The sequence below is a fragment of the Mirounga angustirostris genome, unplaced genomic scaffold, assembly GCF_029215605.1.
Source record: "Mirounga angustirostris isolate CCGP_5_RB_7025 unplaced genomic scaffold, mMirAng1.0.hap1 SCAF_9, whole genome shotgun sequence".
Classification (NCBI taxonomy): domain Eukaryota; kingdom Metazoa; phylum Chordata; class Mammalia; order Carnivora; family Phocidae; genus Mirounga; species Mirounga angustirostris.
Window position 1 is genome coordinate 61069335 of NW_026991717.1, and position 18639 is coordinate 61087973.

Sequence of the window (18639 nt, forward strand, 5' to 3'; positions counted from 1 at the left end):
GCCATAAAAAAAGAATGAAATCTTGCTATTGGCAACAACATAGGTGGACCTTGAGGGTATTAAGCAGTGAAATAACTCAGAAGGAGAAAAACAAATACTGTATGGTCTTGCTTGTACATGGAATCTAAAAAAACAAAACTCAGATACAGAAAACAGATCAGTGGTTACCAGAGGGAGAGAGGTTTGGAGGGGTGGAAGGTGGGTGATAGGCGCGAAATGGGGTGGATGGTAGGGTGATGGATAGCAAGCAGACTTTTGGGTGATTACTTTATAGTGTCTACAGATGTCCAATCACAGTGTCGTATACCTGACACTCCTCAAAAACAAAAACCACAACTACATCTCTGTTGCATTACACTCAGGTAACTGGCCCCTCCAGTGACAGGGCTGCTCATTTATTCTTGATATTCTATACACCAACAGCTCTTCCCTTTCTTACCAATCTTGAAAAGTATCGGAGTGATTCCTATGTTCAAGAAATGCCAATAGGCACGGTTACCATGGGGTCCAGGTTTTGTTTGTGTGTGCATATGTGTCTCTTGTCTTCTGAAACTCGGGCTCTCTGCATGACAGTTGAGTGTAACATTGGAAGCTACTCAGCCCTGCTCTGGCTGATATTCTAAATGTGAGAAGACAAAACACAACTGAACCAGCCATACACATGCCTTTATTTAGATCAACTCTTTTTCAGAATGCAGCCAAACTTATGAGTCAGACAGCCCAAAGTATCCAGCCCTCTTCCACTGAGCTAGTTTATCCCGGAGCAGGCCCATCCTGAAACAATGAGACAGAACCAAGTGCTAGTTTGGTTACCGTCCCATGGGTGACACGAAGGCGATGGAGGACACTAGCACAGGAAGTGCTGAGTGCCATTGGCAAATGCTTCTGTGAACAGCCTAGGGCAAGCTAAGGAGAGCATTTACTTCAGAGCTGAGGCCACTCAGATCCTGAGCAAACGTCTCAGCTGGGCTACAACTTGCTGAGGCAGACAGACACTTGGCTCCATGTGGCAAAAGGACAAAATTATTCTCTCTCATTTCTTAACCAAAGGGTCAATGTGGGCGTGACAGATGGACAGATGCCCTGAGGCCGAGTGGGGAGTGAAGCAGAGGAGGAACAAGACCGATGAGGTGCCTGGAGGCTTGCTGGGGGGCCGGGCAGGGCGCAGCTACAGTGTCCTTTGAGGTAAGTGGCTCTAGCTATATTGGATGAAATGGAAATCCTGAGTGATCTGTATGGCCTTGGATGAGGCCAGCTTGGTTCAGGCATACATGGTGAGCTGCAGCCACTGAAAGAGGAAGTCCCAAGATCAGAATGCAACCAAGAAAAGAGAGCCCAACCCTAAGGGTCTGATAGGGTGGGGGGAGAAGGACAGCCCCAGCATGCCAGACCCTGGGAAGATTTTCTAAGAAGCAGTGGTTTAGGGCCTGCTTCCCCAGTCTCTACTAGGAAGGTATGTTTTCCAGCAGAAAAGCCTTTTAGGATCTGAGTACCCTTTGGAGTCTTCCCCCAGTACTCATTCCCTATGAGCTTGCCTTTCTATTCCTTTCCTAGGCCATCCCTCCCCCAGCATTTGGAAGTGAGGAGCACACAGTGCCTCCAGTCGCCCTCATTGGCTCCTCTACCTGGAATTTTAAGGTACAGGGTGAATATACTGCTTCTATTAGGCTTTACCTCTAGAACGTTGAGTTTGATGATACCGTCTCCATCCTTGTCAAATGCATTAAAAGCTCCTGTGGGGAAGAACACAGGCAGTTACGGGCTCACTTCCCCTCCACTACTGTAACTTCTCTTCAGAAGACCATGTGCTAAGTGCTGTCCTTCAGCACAAAAATGTGCCAGGCAGAGTATGCACAATCACCCTCCCTTTACCAGCCCATTCTGAGCTTAAAGTGGGCCTTTGCCTTAGTTCAGCTTGGAGAGAGTAGACTGGAAGATGGTCAGGCCAAGATTTTCTACCGCTGCTGCCGTCCGGCCCCAGGGTGCGGAAGGGCGGCCCCCCACTTACTGAACATGCCCTCCAGCCTGACGAAGCAGCAGATGAAGCTGTCGAAGTCGATGTTCATGTGTTTGTCTGCATAGCGCATGGTAATGATGTCGTAGAGCTGGCTGTTGAGGTGAAAACCTGTGGAGGGCGGCGTGGGGAAGGAGGAAGTAGGCTGAGTCCTTGCCTGCATTCTGTCCTATTCCCTGCCTCTCAGCCACCCCGTGTCCCTCCTCTGTCCCCCCAACCCACTGATTCCACCAGCCCTGTCCACGTCCCCGCCCCCCACTGTCTTCCCCAGCACCTGCGTCATTGACTGCATTTCGCATCTCATAGCTGTTGATGGTACCAGACTGGTCTGTGTCATAGTGTTTGAAAATTCTCTGGCAACAGAAAATTTGCAGACAGAGGTCACACAGTAAACCCCTGAATTAGCCCCCCTCCTTCACTCCCATGCTTCCTTCTCTTCTCACCTGCCAGGCTTTAATCTTCTTCCAGAGGTGGTGGAACTCTTGCAAGTTCAGTCTCCCAGAGCCGTCTGTCTGGAGGAAGGAGGTCAGGGCTACAGGACACGCATAGCGAGATCCCCCTGGACTGGGAGGAGGGGGTTCTAGCGACTACAGGGAAGGTCACCTCACAGGAAGGCTCTGCCCCAGGTAGCCTCCCACCGCCCTGTCCTGGTATTTAACCCTCCCTTCCACGCCTCTGCAGTCAGAGTTCGTGTCTGCTCTAAAACCCAGGGAGCCTGTCTCCTCAGGACCATGTTGGCTTGGACCAGGCCCTAGGCAGAATCCTAGGCCTAAGGTGAGGGCAGAGGTTAGGAGCTGGTTATAGCCCAATGTCCTGCCCAACTGTGCCTCCTCCAACAGCCCCCTTCAGACCAGTAGCTCAGGACCTCAAGTCCTCCCTTAGGCACAAATTTGGGCCTCTCTTTCTGACTGGGCACCCCTTGTTGCCTTGGCCCCCGTGGGCTGCACAGGGGCTGATGACAGAGAAGCATAGTGGGGAAGAGCGGCAGGAAGGATACATCCATGAGGGCAATCATGCTACGGCAGGACTCCAGCGTGAACCCTTGTGTCTTCAGGTCCTTATCTGGGCGGTAGGGAAAAGAGTGAGGAGCTTCTTTCAGGTACCTGGACACCCGCTCCTGCCTGCCCATCCTCCACATACACTGTGAGCCACTCACGTTTGTTCACAACCGTGTTAAGGATATTCTTGAGCTCATCTGCACAGACCTCCATGTCCTGAGGAGGAAGGGAGTAGAGAAGAACAGTTCTAGAGGGCAGCTCCTGATGGAGCACAGGGTTTGCAAAACAAGTCCCCGTGCTTGTCAAGTCTCCATCACTGCCGTGCCGTCCTGGGAAGCCGGGGCTTTTCCAAGGAAGACACGGCGCCCTCCGCGTCCAGACTGCAGTGGGCAGCTCAGGGCAAAAAGGCCTCTGAGCCACCCAAGCGGATGATGGTCTAGGACCTGACTGGTGGGTTTTTTCTGTGCTACACATACATAGCCCCTGCTTCCACCAAAAGCCTAATGACCCCTACTGAACAATAATGAAATAACCAGTCATTTGAGCAGGAGAGGAGTCAGGGTCGGCAGTACTCACATCGCCTGCTATCTGCCTAAAAATGTTCCGGAATTGCAACTGCTCCTCACTCTCTTGGTCAGTGTTGCCAGGCCGTGGCTGTGGAAGCACAAAGGAAAACTGGTTCACAGGTAATCAGGGAGATGGGCAGATGCAGGAGGAAAGTTCTTTCAGGGCCGAAGGAGCCAGAGTGCCTAAACAGGCCTAGGTGGCAGCAGGAGCTGGGTACAGGACAAAGGCTTTTCTTTCTTAGTTGAGCCTAGTGAGCTGGAGTGAGAATCCTCTAGGCCCCAGTGACCGTTCATTCCAGACATCCTAGCCAGAGAGCTTACGTCAGCCATGCAGACATGTGGACAGCCCCCTTGGCCCTCTCTCCCCACCCCCACCAGCTAGAGCCTTCCCCCCACTGTTTTCAACTTGACCTTCTCAACCAGATGAGAAGGACAGAGGGGACCAGAGCATTCTGACACCTCCAGCCACCTGTGTCCACCTGTGTCTTCAAGGCTAAGTCCTCAGAGGACCCCCCACTCCGCTGCATGGACACTGCAGCATAGAGGACGTGGCCCTGGCTTTGTCTGTGGGCTTTGGTCCCTTAGCCTCAGCTCCACTAAGCTTTCTATGCCCCCTTCTCCCCACTTCAATAGAATACCCTTCCCTTGGCTCTGCGGGCCTCCATTTCTGAGGTCCACCCCCTTTTCTGCTACTATCCTCTATCCTCTCACTGTCAAGAGCTCGAAGATACCAGGAAACAGGGGTTGCTCTGTCTTGGGCTCTCTCAAGCTGTTGCGTCTCAGACTTTGCCTCCCCTTTCCTTCACTGTCCGGGCTGGGGGCTCCAGCGGGCAGGCTCAGCCTGTCCTTCCCAAGCCCAGGACTGGTGTGGAATGGCTGCCAACCCCCAAGACATTCACCCAAGCAGCACCCCAAATTTTAGGAGAACTTGATGAGAGAAAAGGTCAGTGGGATACATCCAAACCTCCAGATGCTATAGGGACACCCCACCCTACAGCCCCTACAATCCAGAGGACCCCACGGTACGCTGGCCACCCCATTCATGCCACATGCTCAAAAACCTGTGGGGATTTCTCTTGCTTATCAGGGCTCGTTTTGTCTTTGCCCTCCTCTGATTCCTGGTCCACACCCAGTTCCTTGTTGCTGTTTGCTCTGTCCGAAACGAAGATGATGGGCTGGAGAGAAGAGGGAAGTGGGGAAGGGGCAGGAAGGAAGCAGGGATTACAGGCTGAGCGGGCATGTGGATGCAGCCTCCTTCCTGGAGCAGCTTTGTCCAATGAAGAGAAGAGCAGAGTTGGGAGCTCTTGAACCTCAGTCCCAGCTCCATCCCTGCCACTAGCAAGCTGTCTGTGATTTGGGGAAAGATGCTAAGTCTTGATGGGCCTCCATTGCCCTGCCTTTCAAGCATGTTTCAAGTAAAAACATGGGTTGAGAGCAGGTAGATATGACTTCCAGTTTCCCCACTCATTAGTTGTGTGTGCTTGGGCAAGTTTCTTCACTTCTCTGAATATCTGTAAACTATAGAAACTATCTCAGTTCCTTATCTCCTGATGGTGGAGCTCTGAGGGTTAAACAAGGCCGTCAGTACACGTGAAAATGCTAAGAATGTTAGAAGCAGTGTGATTTAGTGCAATGATTTTCAAATATCATGAAGGCTTTTTTTTTTTCAAATGGAAATACTGTTCAAATTAAATTTCTCCAGAAGCCCAGTGTATATGAAGTCATTAAGAACAAGCTTCTCTGCTCAATGAAGAGGGTAGAGCTTTTTTCCCTCAGCACACCCATGTCACCCATGGTAGCTGGGAGGCACTGCCAAGGAACCTCTACGACTCTGCAGAGGACAGACTGAAAAAAGGTCTCAGATTAGTGGCACGGTCGGTGGGGGAGAGGTCAGAACACTGAGCTGGAAGTCCAGCGCTGCCCTCACATACAAGCAATATCCTCTCTGGCCTCAGGTTACTCATCCATTAATGTGGATGACAAAACCTGCTTGACCTTTCCCATAGGGCTCTTGGGTGGGGGTGCGCATGAGATACCGAGTATAAAATTGTACTGCAAAATATTTCACTCAAGACATGCTCATGCAAGTGAAGAGGACACAAAAAGAGTAGAGAGCAGTTGCCATGCTACGTGGATCCTAGCTGGAGCCATACGCCGCACAGGGAAAACTAGAAGAAGGCTAGGGCGTCAGGGCTGTGGCTGCCGTGCAGAAAGCAATGGGGCAATCAGTCTCTCAATGCAGAAAAGCAATCTGACCAGTTTCTGAATCTCCGTCTGCTTTCCCATGCTATTCATCTAGAACAGCACCATGGGCAGACCTGTGGAAACAAGCTTCCAGAACTTTGGTTCCCAGCAGGCCCCAAAGGCCCTGGCTTGCCCTGCCTTTCAAGCAAAGGGTCTTGCTCAAGCAACTGATTCTTGTAGGGGTCCTAGAGCCAGTGTGGATCACAGTTGGAGGGGAAATGTGTGCCTCTGGACGTGGTGTGTCCATGGGTCACCCCTGCTAAGGCATACGTCTCCGGGCCTAAGTGTGGGTCTGGATAAGACAGGTCTTGGAGTGTAAGGAGCCTGAACCAGATTGGTGAGGGCAAGAAACATGGGTTTAGAGCAGATAGATATGGCTTCCAGTTTCCCCATTCATTAGTTGTGTGTCCTTGGGCAAGTTTCTTCACTTCTCTGAATATCTGTAAACTATTTATAGAAAGGGAATGATAATAGCACCTACCTTATAGATACTGTTGTAACAGAAAGCAGTGTATGTTTTACCCCTAGCACAGTGTCTCATATGTGGTAGGTGCTTGATCAATGTCAGCTCTGATCTACACCAGCTTCAGTACTCAGAGGACCTCTATGTTGGATCTTTCCAGGAACCACCATAAACACTAACACCAAACCTTGTCTGATGGCCTATGGCTACTACCTCATGGGCTTGAGGATGCTCAAAGGTCAGTCATTTCCGGATGGCACTCTGAGTGGTCAACCCAAAATTTGGAAAGGGTTAGCCATCATGGGTAGGCCCTGGAGACCATGGGAAGGTTATGGGGTAAATGGAACAAGGATGTAGGAGGGAGTTGGAATTGCTCAACAACTGTAGTCTTGAATTCTAAAATCACACAAAGGGAACAGTGCCCCTGGTCCCAGATGAAAGCTTTGCTCGGAGGCCCCTGAGATGCTTTAAGCACACATGGTCGCCTTTAGCAACAGTGTCCTTACAGCCGAGTGGTTATAACCAGGACACGTAGGAGGAGATCTTAGAGGCCCTGGTGAATCCATAGATCACCACAACCTACCAAGACCCCAAGAGGGGAAGCTGCCCAGGTAGCTCTCATTCCCCATTAAACCAGTCAGGTTGATGAGCTCCTCTGGGGCTGTGAGGGTGAAGATCTCTTCCCTCTTCCCCACTGCTAGCTGGACACAGCATGCCAAGTCTGTCGGGTCCCATGGCTTAGCGGAGCCTGCGTTTGGAACGAGAGGTCACTTGTCTAGAAGGGGATTTGGAGCAAGAGCTTCTCCTGGAATAAGAGCCCCGGCAATGACTTAGCCTCTCTGGGCATCCTCTTCTGCTCTAACCCCAGCAGGCCAAGGAAAAAGGAGGAGTGGGGAGCAGGCAGGGAAAAGAAAGGAGGGAGAAGGAGCAGTCCTGTCTACAGAGCAGGTGGCTGGCATCTTGAGACCGTCTCCTTGGAAACCCTCACACACCTATCTCACTGTACCCTGAGAAACAACCAGCTGCCATTCCCCCCAAGAATCAAGCCTTGCTTAGCAGAGCCAAACCCACTTCTGAGAAAGAAGGGGTGCTCCTTCTGGTTTTTGCAAGAGGTCTGTTTTCACTGGTTGGCCATCCCCTCCCTCCCTCATTGGAGAGGTGGGCATGGGGGTGCCGAGCAGACTCTGGGGCAGACTGCCCGGCTCCCAGTGCGGGCTCTGCCACTTACTGGCTCTGTGGCCTTAGACAAGTCAGTTCATCTGTACCTTGTTGTCCTCTGGAAGTGGGGATACTAACAGTACCAGTCTCACAGGGTCGTTGTGAGGATTGAGTATATCCATGCAAAGCACCTGGAAGAGTGCCTGGCATGCAGCCTTCCCTTGGCCAGTGTAACATTGGTCCACACCCAGCAGCTGGGCCCAGGAGGGCGGGGGGGGGGGGGGCAGTGAGGGAGGAGGCAAGTCTGGTACACATGCTGTCACACACACACATGCACAAACACCCTCTGCTGTCTGCCCACTCACCCTGTTACACCCACCTTGATTTTTTTCTTTTTCTGCATAAGGAAAGGAAACAATAAATGCAGAATAAGTGAAAGTCAAGTTTCCAGAAAACCCAGTGGCTTTTGGCTTCCCTGTGACCTGGTCCTCAGCTTCGGGTGAGGTTCCGGGGTCCAGGAATCTGGGCTACACAGAACCAAAAGAGGCCTGGAGGGTGAAGGGAGGTGAGAATTTTCCGGGCTCAGAGACTGGCGGCTGCCCTGGCGGCAGCTCTGGTTTATAGTCCACTCCTATTCTGGACACCGCCCAGGAAAGGGATCTTCTGGCTAATGTTTTGTATTTTTTTTTTAATTTATTTATTTGACAGAGAGAGAGATAGCGAGAGAGGGAACACAAGCAGGGGGTGGTGGGAGAGGGAGAAGCAGGCTTCCCGCGGAGCAGGGAGCCGGATGCGGGGCTCGATCCCAGGACCCTGGGATCATGACCTGAGCCAAAGGCAGACGCTTAATGACTAAGCCACCCAGGTGCCAGTGTTTTGTATTTTTAATGGAAGTTAGTTACTAAAACACCAAAAGAAGTGGCTCACCCAAATTGGCCTAAAAATGAATTTTGTTTGATTTACAGAGTTTTGGGTTTTGTTTTCTTTTTTTTTTCTGTTGTTGTTTTTGCAACTATTTAACATAGGGAGAGACTTAATATGGAAATCTAGGTTTTGGGCTTTAAAAAATAAAACTAGAAGGTCTGGCAGGCTGCATGTGCCTGCGACCCGCTGTGGCAAAAATGGGGAGCTGAGAGTAGCTGCTGTCTGCGCCCTCCAGATGCCACAGTCACCATCACTCCAGTTGTCCCTCCAACACTGAAGCTTAAGAGTCAGTTGAGAGCTGCAGGCCATATGCGTGTGTCCAGGGACATCCAAACCCCCACACCTGCCTGCCCTGTTCAGGTGGCATGCCAGTTCCCATACTCTCCTGAGTTTGAAATTCCTGATAAATACACTACCCTGATGACTAATGTTTAAAAGATAAGAAGAGGGGCGCCTGGGTGGCTCAGTGGGTTAAGCGTCTGACTTTGGCTCAGGTCGTGATGTTGGGGTCAAACCCTGCATTGGGTTCCACATTCAGGGGAGTCTGCTTGTCCCTCTCCCTCTCCCTCTGCCCCACCCCTTGCGTGCTCTCTCTCTCTCTCTCAAATAAATACATAAAATATTTAAAAATATATAAAATAAAAGATAAGAGCAGAACCAAATGCGCTTAATACTAAAACCAGTGTCCCGTGATAATTCAGAAGGCACTTGGACAGGGTCAGGATTAGAACCGTGAGTATGACTACCCAGAAGACAGTTCGGTGGGGCGTTTGCTGTCCTCTTATTGGCCAAAGTCACACAGCACAAGGGACTGGTTTACAAACCAGGGCCCCAAGGCCCAAGGCAGGCACAAGACTCCTTAATACAAGGAGACACCACATAACGCCAACTCTGTGCTTGTAACTCTGGGATTCACATCCCTGGGAACAGGTCTCGGCATGGCGACCAAGGAAAGAGCCTGAGCCTGGGCTCCAGGAATCTGGATGTCAGTTCCAGCCCTGCCACCTGTGAGCTCTGGGAACTCAAGGGAGCCATTTAACCCCACTGAGCCTCTCCTCCCTTACTTTAATGCCAGGGATAATAATCTTATTGCATCTCAGAAACCTTGCAAGAATCAGGTGAGGTAATGCACGGGAGAAGTACCTTGTAAGATATAAAGCCCATGACTAATAACCACCATGTGGGAGCCCATGCTGTGCCAGACACTTCGCATACATGATCTCACAGATTCCAACATCACAAAAGCCTTGCAAGGCACCTCCTATTATCCCTATTTGACAGAGGAGGAAAACTGAGGGGTTATGTAACTTGTCCAAATGACCCAGGTGGTAGGTGGAGGACCCAGGTTTTGACACTGACTCCAAAGCCAGTGTGTATATTATGTATCTGAGATTGGCCCTCATAATGCAAGCTAGTTGCTGCCCTTGGTGTCCCTTCCTATGGCCTTGACCCCTCCCTCTAGCAGTTCAAACCGCTTCTCCCCTCTAGGACTCCCTTCTGCATGTCCTAGCTCCTGGGCTATGTGACCCCAGCGCCATGAGGCCTGTTACTCTAGTCATGGCAAAGAAAAATTGCAAGAATGTGAAAGAATTGCTCTGCATGCCCCCCGACTCCCATCTTCCTCTGCCAGTACCCTCTCTCCCCTCCCCCCACCCTTCTCTCCCTGCCTGGGTTAGGGAAGGTGACCTTCGGGACCTTTTCACACATTAGAACCAAACCACTCACCACTGGCCGATCCACGGAGATTGTATTTTCAACTTCCCTGTGAGAAACACAAATGGTTGGGGGGAGGGTCTCAGTGTCACCAGGAGCAAGCAGGAAGCACAGAGAGGATTTGCTCAGGTCACGCAGCTTCTCAGAGCCAGATCGGGACTGACCTCAAAGGAACCCCAGGACCTAATTCTCCCACCGCAGGAACCAGCCTCATGTCGGCACCAGCCCCAGCAGCCAAGGGCACACACATGGGTTCTTGTTGGCTTTGCCCAGAGCTCCTCAAATTCAGGCCCAGCCACCTACCCAGGGACCTTGTGTTTCTTTCAAGGGCAGAGTTCAGAGGAGTTGGGCTTATGAGCTCATCTGCAGTGACCAAAAATGCAGGATATGGCCATGCTGACTTCCCTGGCCACCTTACCTAAAAATTCCATCACCCCCAATGCCTCCTCTCCCTGTTCCCTACTCTCTCTCTTTCTTCTTATCACTTATCTTCCTCTAACATATATATGTGTGTGTTTATCCCCATGCCTTGTCTCCTGTTAGAATGTTAAACTCCATGAGGGCAGGGATTTCTTTGTTTGATTCACTGCCTATCCTCAGTGCCTAGAAGAAGAGTGCCTGGAACATAGCAGATGCTCAAGAAGTATCTGTGGGATGACAGACTGACTGAATGGAGGAGGTGGGGCCAGTGGCTCGGGAGCAGGGGAAGAGGGGCAGCCTGGTCAGCCTATCCAGGACTTCTAGAGGGGACTGGCCCAGCTACCTCATGCCTCCAATCTCTGGAATGGGCTGCATGGGCTTTTAGGGACAGGTGGGGAACGGGGGGCTGACTCACTCAGAGAGGTTCCTCTTTTCGGAGAAGACCCGGAGGATGAATTCTCCCTCCTGGTGGGGCTCATAGGTGGAGGGCACAATGACGTACTCGCTGGGAGGCAGGCGGAAGCGCTCGGACACCTCTCGCATGTTGATGTAGGTTTTGCTCCTGGCCTTGGAGGCATTGTACAGGAAGAAGTCCTTCTGCAGGTGCTGTTTGTTCCCGTGCATCTGATGGAGAGAAGAGCCAAGGGACTGAGCTCCTTGCGAAGGACACCCAGTCCTGCTCACAGCCCCCTGGGGGTCTCTTCCCGACTCCCTGGTCACCCAGTTCACAGTCATGACCTACCTACCTCCGACTCCCAAGGCCTCAAATAGCTCAATATCCCTGGAGCTCCCTACCCCATTTCCTCCTCCTTTTCTGTTGTGATTCAGAAGTGAAGGCCAAGTCTATCATTCCCCCACTTACCGGAACTGCTGCTGGTCAGCTCCAAATCACCTCCAGGCTGGGGAAGGACCCCAAGGAGGCAGGAGGGGCCTTGGCTGGGGTCTGAGGGAGGCGATTCCTCCATCCCAAAGAGGGCAGTCACCCTCAGAATGTGTCTGTGTGACTGTGTGTGTGTGTAATTGTGAGTGCAAATGTGTATGAGTATGAGCAATTGTGTGCACATGCGTGTGAGACATGAATATGAATGTGTGAGAGCATGTGTGTGACTGTCTGTGGTGGGAAGGGAGAAAGGGCACATCATGATGGTGACAGTCGGGAGGTCACCCTGAGGCACCCTCTCTGGGGTTCGTGACACAGGCAAGACCCTCCCCTATCATAGTCCTGCCGTCAAACCCCACCAGGAAGCTTCCCGACGTGCCACTGACGGACACAGGACCCCCGGGCAATGCTGCACACAATTGTTGGCCACTGCCACTTCTATACCTCTTTGGGAACCTTGGGGAGAAACAGAAAAAAGAAGATGCTCAGATTCTGTGGATTTCACATCTGAATCGGGATGAAGAGCACGCAGGAAGGGAATGCCAGCAAGCATGGAGTGAATGCAGAAGCCTGATTTCCCACCACCTATCCAGCCAGCCCCAGCCCCACTCCGCCTCTCCCATCCCGAGTTTTTTTCCTCCTGTGACAAATATCTAAGAGCTTCTGACACAAGTGGGCCTGATACCAGGAGTTCTGGAGGTCACTGAGTACTGGGGAAGCCCCCGAAACCCTCCCCTCTGAGCAATGTATGTGTGTCTGGGGCTGAAGCTGGTCAGGAGCTGCACACCTCGTAGATGGCAAAGCCAATGGTGAAGAGGTTGGCCCCCAGCTTCCGGTCCTTCCGCCGGTTCTTCTGCATCAGGGCCACCAGGAAGCTGCAGATCACCTCAGAGTCGTCGGGGTCATCGTCCTCCTCCAGGAGCTTCAGACGGTACTGTGGGTTGGTCCAGAAAGTGTCTGTGCCCCCCAGGAAGGAAATGTACGTTCGGATCTGCCTCTCAGAGAACGGGCAGGAAGAGGAATAAGACAGAGGGGACCTGCTTATCTCCTGCCTCTAGGTGCTCAATAAATACAGAAGGAGTGATTCCGGCATTTGTCAAATGATGTGGGGGGAGCAGTGGGTAGCCTTGACCTTTCTACAGATGGAGTCCCACTGCTTGGCTGTTTGGCTCCTCCTCCCTCTCTGAACTGTGATTCTCAGTCTCTGCTGATGGCTTCCCTTTCCTCGCCTGCCCTTGAAATGCTGTTGGTCCCTGGGATGTGGGCTTAGGCCTCCCTCCCACCCCACTGTTCTGCGACCCTACACCGTCTTATCCACTTTTTAACTGTCCCTGCATAATTTCGATGCAGATCCCAGCCCCCATCTGCATTTGACTCCCTCCCTCCCTCCTTCCCTACCTCTGTCCCTTCTGTCTTCCCTCCTTCCTTCTCTTCTTTCCATCCTCTCTTCCACAAATATATGTTGAGTTCTAATCATACAACCGAGGACCTCTAATCTGTGCATCCAATTCTCTGTGACACATCTTCACCTGGATATTCTACAGGGGCCTCAAACTTCCCATGTCCCCAGCTCAACTCCCCTCCCTACAAGCCCACGACCAACTCCACCGAAAAGCCAACAACACGCTGAGTTTTTTCTCCTGTGTGTCTTATGTTGCAACACTGACCCCATCCCCTCAGGCCCCCCCAAACTGGGAAACTTGAAGTCACTCTTCAGGGACTTCACCCAATATTCTGTCCGCTGAATCTGCCCCCTTCCCTCCATCTCCACTGCCAGGGACTTGCTCCGGCTCTCATCATCTCTGGCTTGCACCCTTGCCATCGCCGCTAACTCTGGGTTCAGTCCCATCCTCAGCATTAGGAATGCAGCATCGTTCTGACACGGTGTCCTGCTTAAAAGTTGTTACCAGCTCCCTACTGCACGCTCCTCAGCCTGGCCGTCTCCTTCTCGGTAAAATGGGGAGGGTTTCGTAAGACGAGATACCCCCGGGAACTTAGTACAGACTCAGCTCCCCCTGGAACTGGTTCTGCGCGGCCCTTCCGCCATCCCGAGCCTCTCCCACCTGGGAAGTTGCGGCAGCCTCCGGCAGAGCAGCCCCTCACCCAGCGGCCCTCATTCACGGACACCGTCCACGTCTGCAGCTTGTCGGACTCCAGGGCATCGGCTGTGAGGTTGCAGATCTCCAGCTTCGTGAAATGGTAGATGAAATCGTCATACGACATCCTGAGGGGTTGGAAGAGAGAGACCCATGGGGGAGGCTGGGACGAGCGCAGCGCGATCAGACAGTTCAGACAAACTCGGGCACGGCCCCAGAGAGGACCCTGTCTCTCCTCGTTAGGGTGCACACTATCTGTTCTCATGTCTGCACCCCAAACTAGCATCTCGTCCGGTAATGACTCAAACTTCTGTGTCCTTGATGGCAGAGCTTGGCAGCATTTAGTTCTCCAATGGAACCGTGTCCCTCTGCACTGGACCCAGGCACTGTGCTGGGCTCAGCAGAAAGAGAGACAGACAACTAAGCAAGCAATTTCGAGGATGATGAGTCTCACTAATTAATCCCAGGCCTGGGCAAAACAGGGGATCCTGAAGAAAGTTCCCTTTAAGCTGAGACTTGAGGGCTGAGTAGAAATGATCTGAGTGAAGGGTGAGCATGGCATTGGGTGAGCAAAGTAGAGCTGCCTTGGCTCAGAAGACAGCTCTGCAAAGGCCAGGGGGCAAGTAGCTGGAGCTGCGTGTGCCACAGAGGGGCACAGGTGAGGCAGGAGCCACATCATGCTGGCCTGGTCCCAGGCTCAGTCACCACCGTGACCTGGTCGGCTCCTCTCAGAACCCCCTCCTTGCTGGGCCTTGGACTGGAGGAGGAGAACAGGGCCCAGATCTCCTGAGGGCCGGGGTCTGATGGCCTCTTTCCGGGGATTGAGGTTTGAGATTTCAGCTCCCCACCTCATCCCTTACCCTTCGGGGTCCTCCTGGGTCTTGGACTCACCAGAACTCTCCATCCTCAGTGACCTGGTGCTGCAGACGAGCCTTCTCAGCTTTGTCCACAAAGCTCCAGTCCTTCCAACTGGAGGGAAAATGGAGGAATTAGGGAAGGAAGAAGAAGGGGAGACCTGATGTAGGTTGGTGCAGGAGGTATCAAGAGAAATATGTTGAAAGACTAGCCCACCTCCAAATTGCAGCAGGCATGAAGCATCAAAATGGAAATCTGATCTGATCCCCTCCGTGTAAAACCCAATAATGGCTTCTCACCATCCGCAGGAGTAAGACCTTAAATGGGTTTGTAAGGGCTTTATCCCTCTCTGGCTCAGTTTTTTGTTTTTTGTTTGTTTGTTCATTTGTTTTTATCCCCCCTCACACTTTAAAGGTTAAGAGTTGACCTCTGGAAATAGACAAACTGGATTCCATTAGTTGTAGTTTTTTTTTTTTTTTTTTTTTAAGTAGGCTTCATGGCCAGCAGGGAGCCCAACATGGGGCTTAAACTCACAACTCTGAGATTAAGACCAGAGCTGAGATCAAGAGTCGGACACTTAACAGACTGAGCTACCTGGGCGCCCCTCAGGATTCCATTTAATAATACCAGTACTAGCTGCGTAACCTTGAGCATGTCGCTTAACCTCTCAGCGTCTGCTTTCCCAACTGCAAAAGGGGAATGAGTATTATCATCTACTTAGAGGGCTGCGATGAACAATGAATGAAATAACGCATGCAAAAGTTTTAGACCAGTGCCTGCCCTCCAATAAATAACTGTTTGAGTTCTGAGAAGAAGACCAAGCATGTAAACATTTCCTTTCTCCTGCCACCTCAGGAAATAGCCTGGCTGCGTGTTTCTAAAGGCTGGCTGGTTTTCCATACTCTCCTCAGGAGGGAGGAAATGAAGCACATGTGTGTTTCAGTCTTGCTGAGGAGAATAAAGCTAAACTGGGTTGTCCTTGGCAAGGTAAGGGATTGAGGAAGGGCTTGGGGTCAGGGAATGCTCAAGGGGAAATGGAGGTTCCGGAGAGCAGAAGGAGGGACCCAGAGCAGGGAGGGTGGTCTCCTTGAGTGACCCAGAGATGGGCCCCACTTGTCAGCAGTCCCAGCGTGGAGGCATTGGCAGGATGTGGGTTAAGGCTGGACACCAAACTATGGGGCTGGAGAACACAGCGAGGGTCCCTGTGGGTGACCTGGGCTAGCGGGCCGCTGACGGGGCCTCGAGGGCCTTCCCAGAGCAGAGAGCCTAAGTCCTATGTGGCTCTCTCTGGCAAACTTTCTCTACTCTTCCTATCCCACTCAAACTAGGTGAGGGACTCCCCCTTTGGGACCTTTATCTTCATTATTAGTGGTCGTTTTGTCCTTCCCACTGGAACTTAAAGTTCACAGGGGCAGGGCCTGTGCCTCCCTGTTCATTTCTAAGTCCCCAGGTAGTAACGTCTGGGCACAGAGGAAGTGACAATTTGTCTCACTGCTGAGGGAAGGAATGCCGCAAATGTCTGCAAGAGGCAGTAGGAAGACTAGAGTCAACAGATTATCCCAGTCTCTCCGGGGAGGCTGCCTGTTCAGGGAATATCCTCAGTGCCCAGACCTGTGCCTGCTGTCCAGCAGGTGCTCAGTGATACTAAGTGAAGGTAGAGCTGAATGAACCAGCAATGCTGGTGCCCTGGGTGGAGGTAAGCCCAGGGGCTGAAGAGCGCACGCGCAGCTACACAGTCCGGCTATGTCCTCTCGGGAATGAAAGAGCTCGAGGGGCTGCCCCCCACTCAGTGAGGCAATTGGGATCCAGTGATTGCGTGCACTCTAAAAGCTTTGTAAATGTTTTCGAGCCATCATACAACTTGCCTGTGTTTGTTACTTTTGCTGCACCCGGTTCATTCCTCTTGGTGATAAGCAGCAAGATCTTTCAGGCGCAGCGAAGGAGAGGAAATCTTAGCACTAGCTAGGCACTCTCCAGCTTACCATGTAAGTGGTAACATTGCTCCCATTTTACAGATAAGGAAACAGAGAAGGGAAATCACTCCTCTAGTCCAGACCCCTGCCTTCAAACTTTGCTTCTACCTGGACCTAGCCCATGCTTTCTAGAATCTTTCCTTTTCAGCCAATGGCCATCAGTGAGGTCTGTGGATACTCAGCTCCCCTGGCTCCTCTGCGGGCCCTTCCCTGGAGCCCACATCCCCTCTTCCCCTCTGCAGATCATGGGTTTTGAGGGTAATTTGTAGTACTCTTATGGTGCAGTATCCAACACAGCCTGGCCCCAGGCTCTGCGGGCCCCCGCCACCTACCCATCACTCCAGGAGCCGTTCCACTCCACCTGGCCCCAGGGGTTCCGCAGCCGCACCAGCTTCACCTTCTCTCCCTTGAACAGGGCCTTGGACAAAGAGAAAAAGCTCTCTTGGTCTGGGCCTTCCTGGAAAGGGGGTTTTCTGTCTTGCCCTGAGGGCTAGGATGGGGATAGGGAGAGAATCCTGTACAGGGGCTGTCCTGCCTGGTCCTGGTCAAGGAGACTAATCAGAGGCTCTCTGTGGAATGGCAGAGGGAATGTCAGCACCCTAAGACTGAGTCTGCCGTGGTCAGGGCTTGACTGTCTGCTAAGAAGTGATTTTCCCAGCCATTATGAGCTTGAGGAGAGGAGAGAGGGTGTAAATTGTGGGGCCAGTCTAGCACACTAGGTGTCTCTGTTTGAATTAGAAAACAAAACAAAACAAAACGAAACCCCCCTGCCGGCTGAGGGACTACAGACAAATGGCCCCCATAGGTGGACCGGTTAGAAGAAGGTGCCCCTTCCTCCAGTCTCTGCCAATCCCTGTGGATGGGGCCCAGCCTGCCCAGCTGTGCACAGTGGTCCTGACAAGTTTCCTGTCTCCAGCCAGACGTGCCAAGAGGAGCAAAGTATTGTAACTGTTCAACTCCCGGAGAACAGGAAACACGAGAGCCCGTGAAATCAATTCCATAAAACCAAAGCGATTTCTATTTGTTCCCTGGAAATGTGGGGAAAACTGACACTTTAGCACTAAAAGCAAAGATGATCTGAGCGCCACCTTGTGGCAAGATCCACCTCTACCCGTCCCGGGGGGTGGGGGTGGGGGTGGGGGGCCTCCAGCCACAGGCACTGGACCCAGACCTTGAGCAGAACACCCCCCTCCCCTGTCCCGAGAGGAGGCAGGCTCTGCAGAGGTGAAGGGGCCCAGGAAGCTAAGTCCTGACTTCGGAAGGCGACCCAAGTGGCTCCCGCCCCACCAGCCTCACCTCCTCCAGCCCAGTGACAGAGTAGGCATGGCCCTTGACTAGCCCGCAAGCCATTCTTGTTTCATACTGAACCGGAACAATTGTCTGTGGAGCAAAAACCAGACAGCCTGTCAGGGGTTGGGCGGCAGAAGTTCTGTTTCCTCTGAGACAAAGTGCACATGAGGTAATTTTCCAGGTTCTGCGAGGACAAGGACCCCTCCGCGCTCTGAAAGGGGGCCTCCCGGCCGTGCAAGGACCACTGCTGGCCCTTTCAGAGAGGCAAGAAGACACAGCCGAGACCAGTGGTTCCCCTCAAGCTGGTGGCCCCGAAAAGGTCTGTTCTGACCATTGGAGATCCATGTGAGGCTGGGATGATGTCGAGGTAGGCGAGAACATCCCCACTCCTTTCTGGATCTCTTGGGGTCTTCAGAGGAGGAACAGGGACAGATGGCGGCTGCCCTGGGACTCAGGCTCCCCCTTTCCCCTGAGCCCACCCAGAGCTGACTCCTCTCGGAAGAGGAAAGAAGTGAGAAAAGAGGTTAGATGAAACATAGGTCTAACCTCCTTTCTGTATATCCCCTCACGTCCTCCAGACCCACTGAGAACATGATACTTGAGAAATCAAGAGTCACAGTGCCCAGGGAGGGGAATCTGGAGGAGGCCCGAGGTGAGTCCTGCTCAGACATGATTCAGCCTAAGGGGCAGGAGAAGCTTTTCCATTTGCAGAAATTCCCAAGTGGCAGCCCCAGGAGATGCTCGGCAGAGGGGTAGGATCTCCAACGCCCAGTGAGCCCTAGACCGTATTTCTGTGGCTTCACATTGCCTGGTAATGTGACAGCTTTAAGAAGAGCTCCCGGCAGCCATGCTGGGCTGTATAGATCGTGAGCCTTTTCAAGCTCAGGGATGTGGGTGGAGCCGGGGCTCTTTGGCATCTTAGCCTCTTCAACATCTCAGTCCTTACATGACCCAGATCATGCTGAATAGAAAGGGATGGGGCAGGAGACCCACACATCCCTCAAGTCTAGACCTGGGAAACCACCTGAAACAACTCCTTTGGCAT

General features: G+C 52.3%; 1 protein-coding gene across 1 annotated transcript in view; it reads right to left on the reverse strand.

Moving 5' to 3' along the window:
* Positions 1 to 645: 645 nt before the first annotated feature.
* CAPN3 (calpain 3) overlaps positions 646 to 18639 on the reverse strand; it is a 49751-nt gene continuing 31757 nt past the window's right edge. Inside the window, exons 7-24 of the mRNA XM_045900284.3 lie at positions 17601 to 17684; positions 16637 to 16722; positions 14368 to 14445; positions 13444 to 13604; positions 12168 to 12337; positions 11825 to 11836; positions 10916 to 11124; positions 10093 to 10129; positions 7823 to 7840; positions 4640 to 4753; positions 3589 to 3666; positions 3171 to 3228; positions 3012 to 3076; positions 2458 to 2526; positions 2289 to 2367; positions 2009 to 2125; positions 1675 to 1733; positions 646 to 1288 (exon numbers count right to left, since the gene is read on the reverse strand). Of these exons, the coding sequence (XP_045756240.1) occupies positions 1262 to 1288; positions 1675 to 1733; positions 2009 to 2125; positions 2289 to 2367; positions 2458 to 2526; positions 3012 to 3076; positions 3171 to 3228; positions 3589 to 3666; positions 4640 to 4753; positions 7823 to 7840; positions 10093 to 10129; positions 10916 to 11124; positions 11825 to 11836; positions 12168 to 12337; positions 13444 to 13604; positions 14368 to 14445; positions 16637 to 16722; positions 17601 to 17684 (1521 nt within the window). The 3' untranslated portion in view covers positions 646 to 1261. The remainder of the gene's footprint in view (positions 1289 to 1674; positions 1734 to 2008; positions 2126 to 2288; positions 2368 to 2457; positions 2527 to 3011; positions 3077 to 3170; positions 3229 to 3588; positions 3667 to 4639; positions 4754 to 7822; positions 7841 to 10092; positions 10130 to 10915; positions 11125 to 11824; positions 11837 to 12167; positions 12338 to 13443; positions 13605 to 14367; positions 14446 to 16636; positions 16723 to 17600; positions 17685 to 18639) is intronic.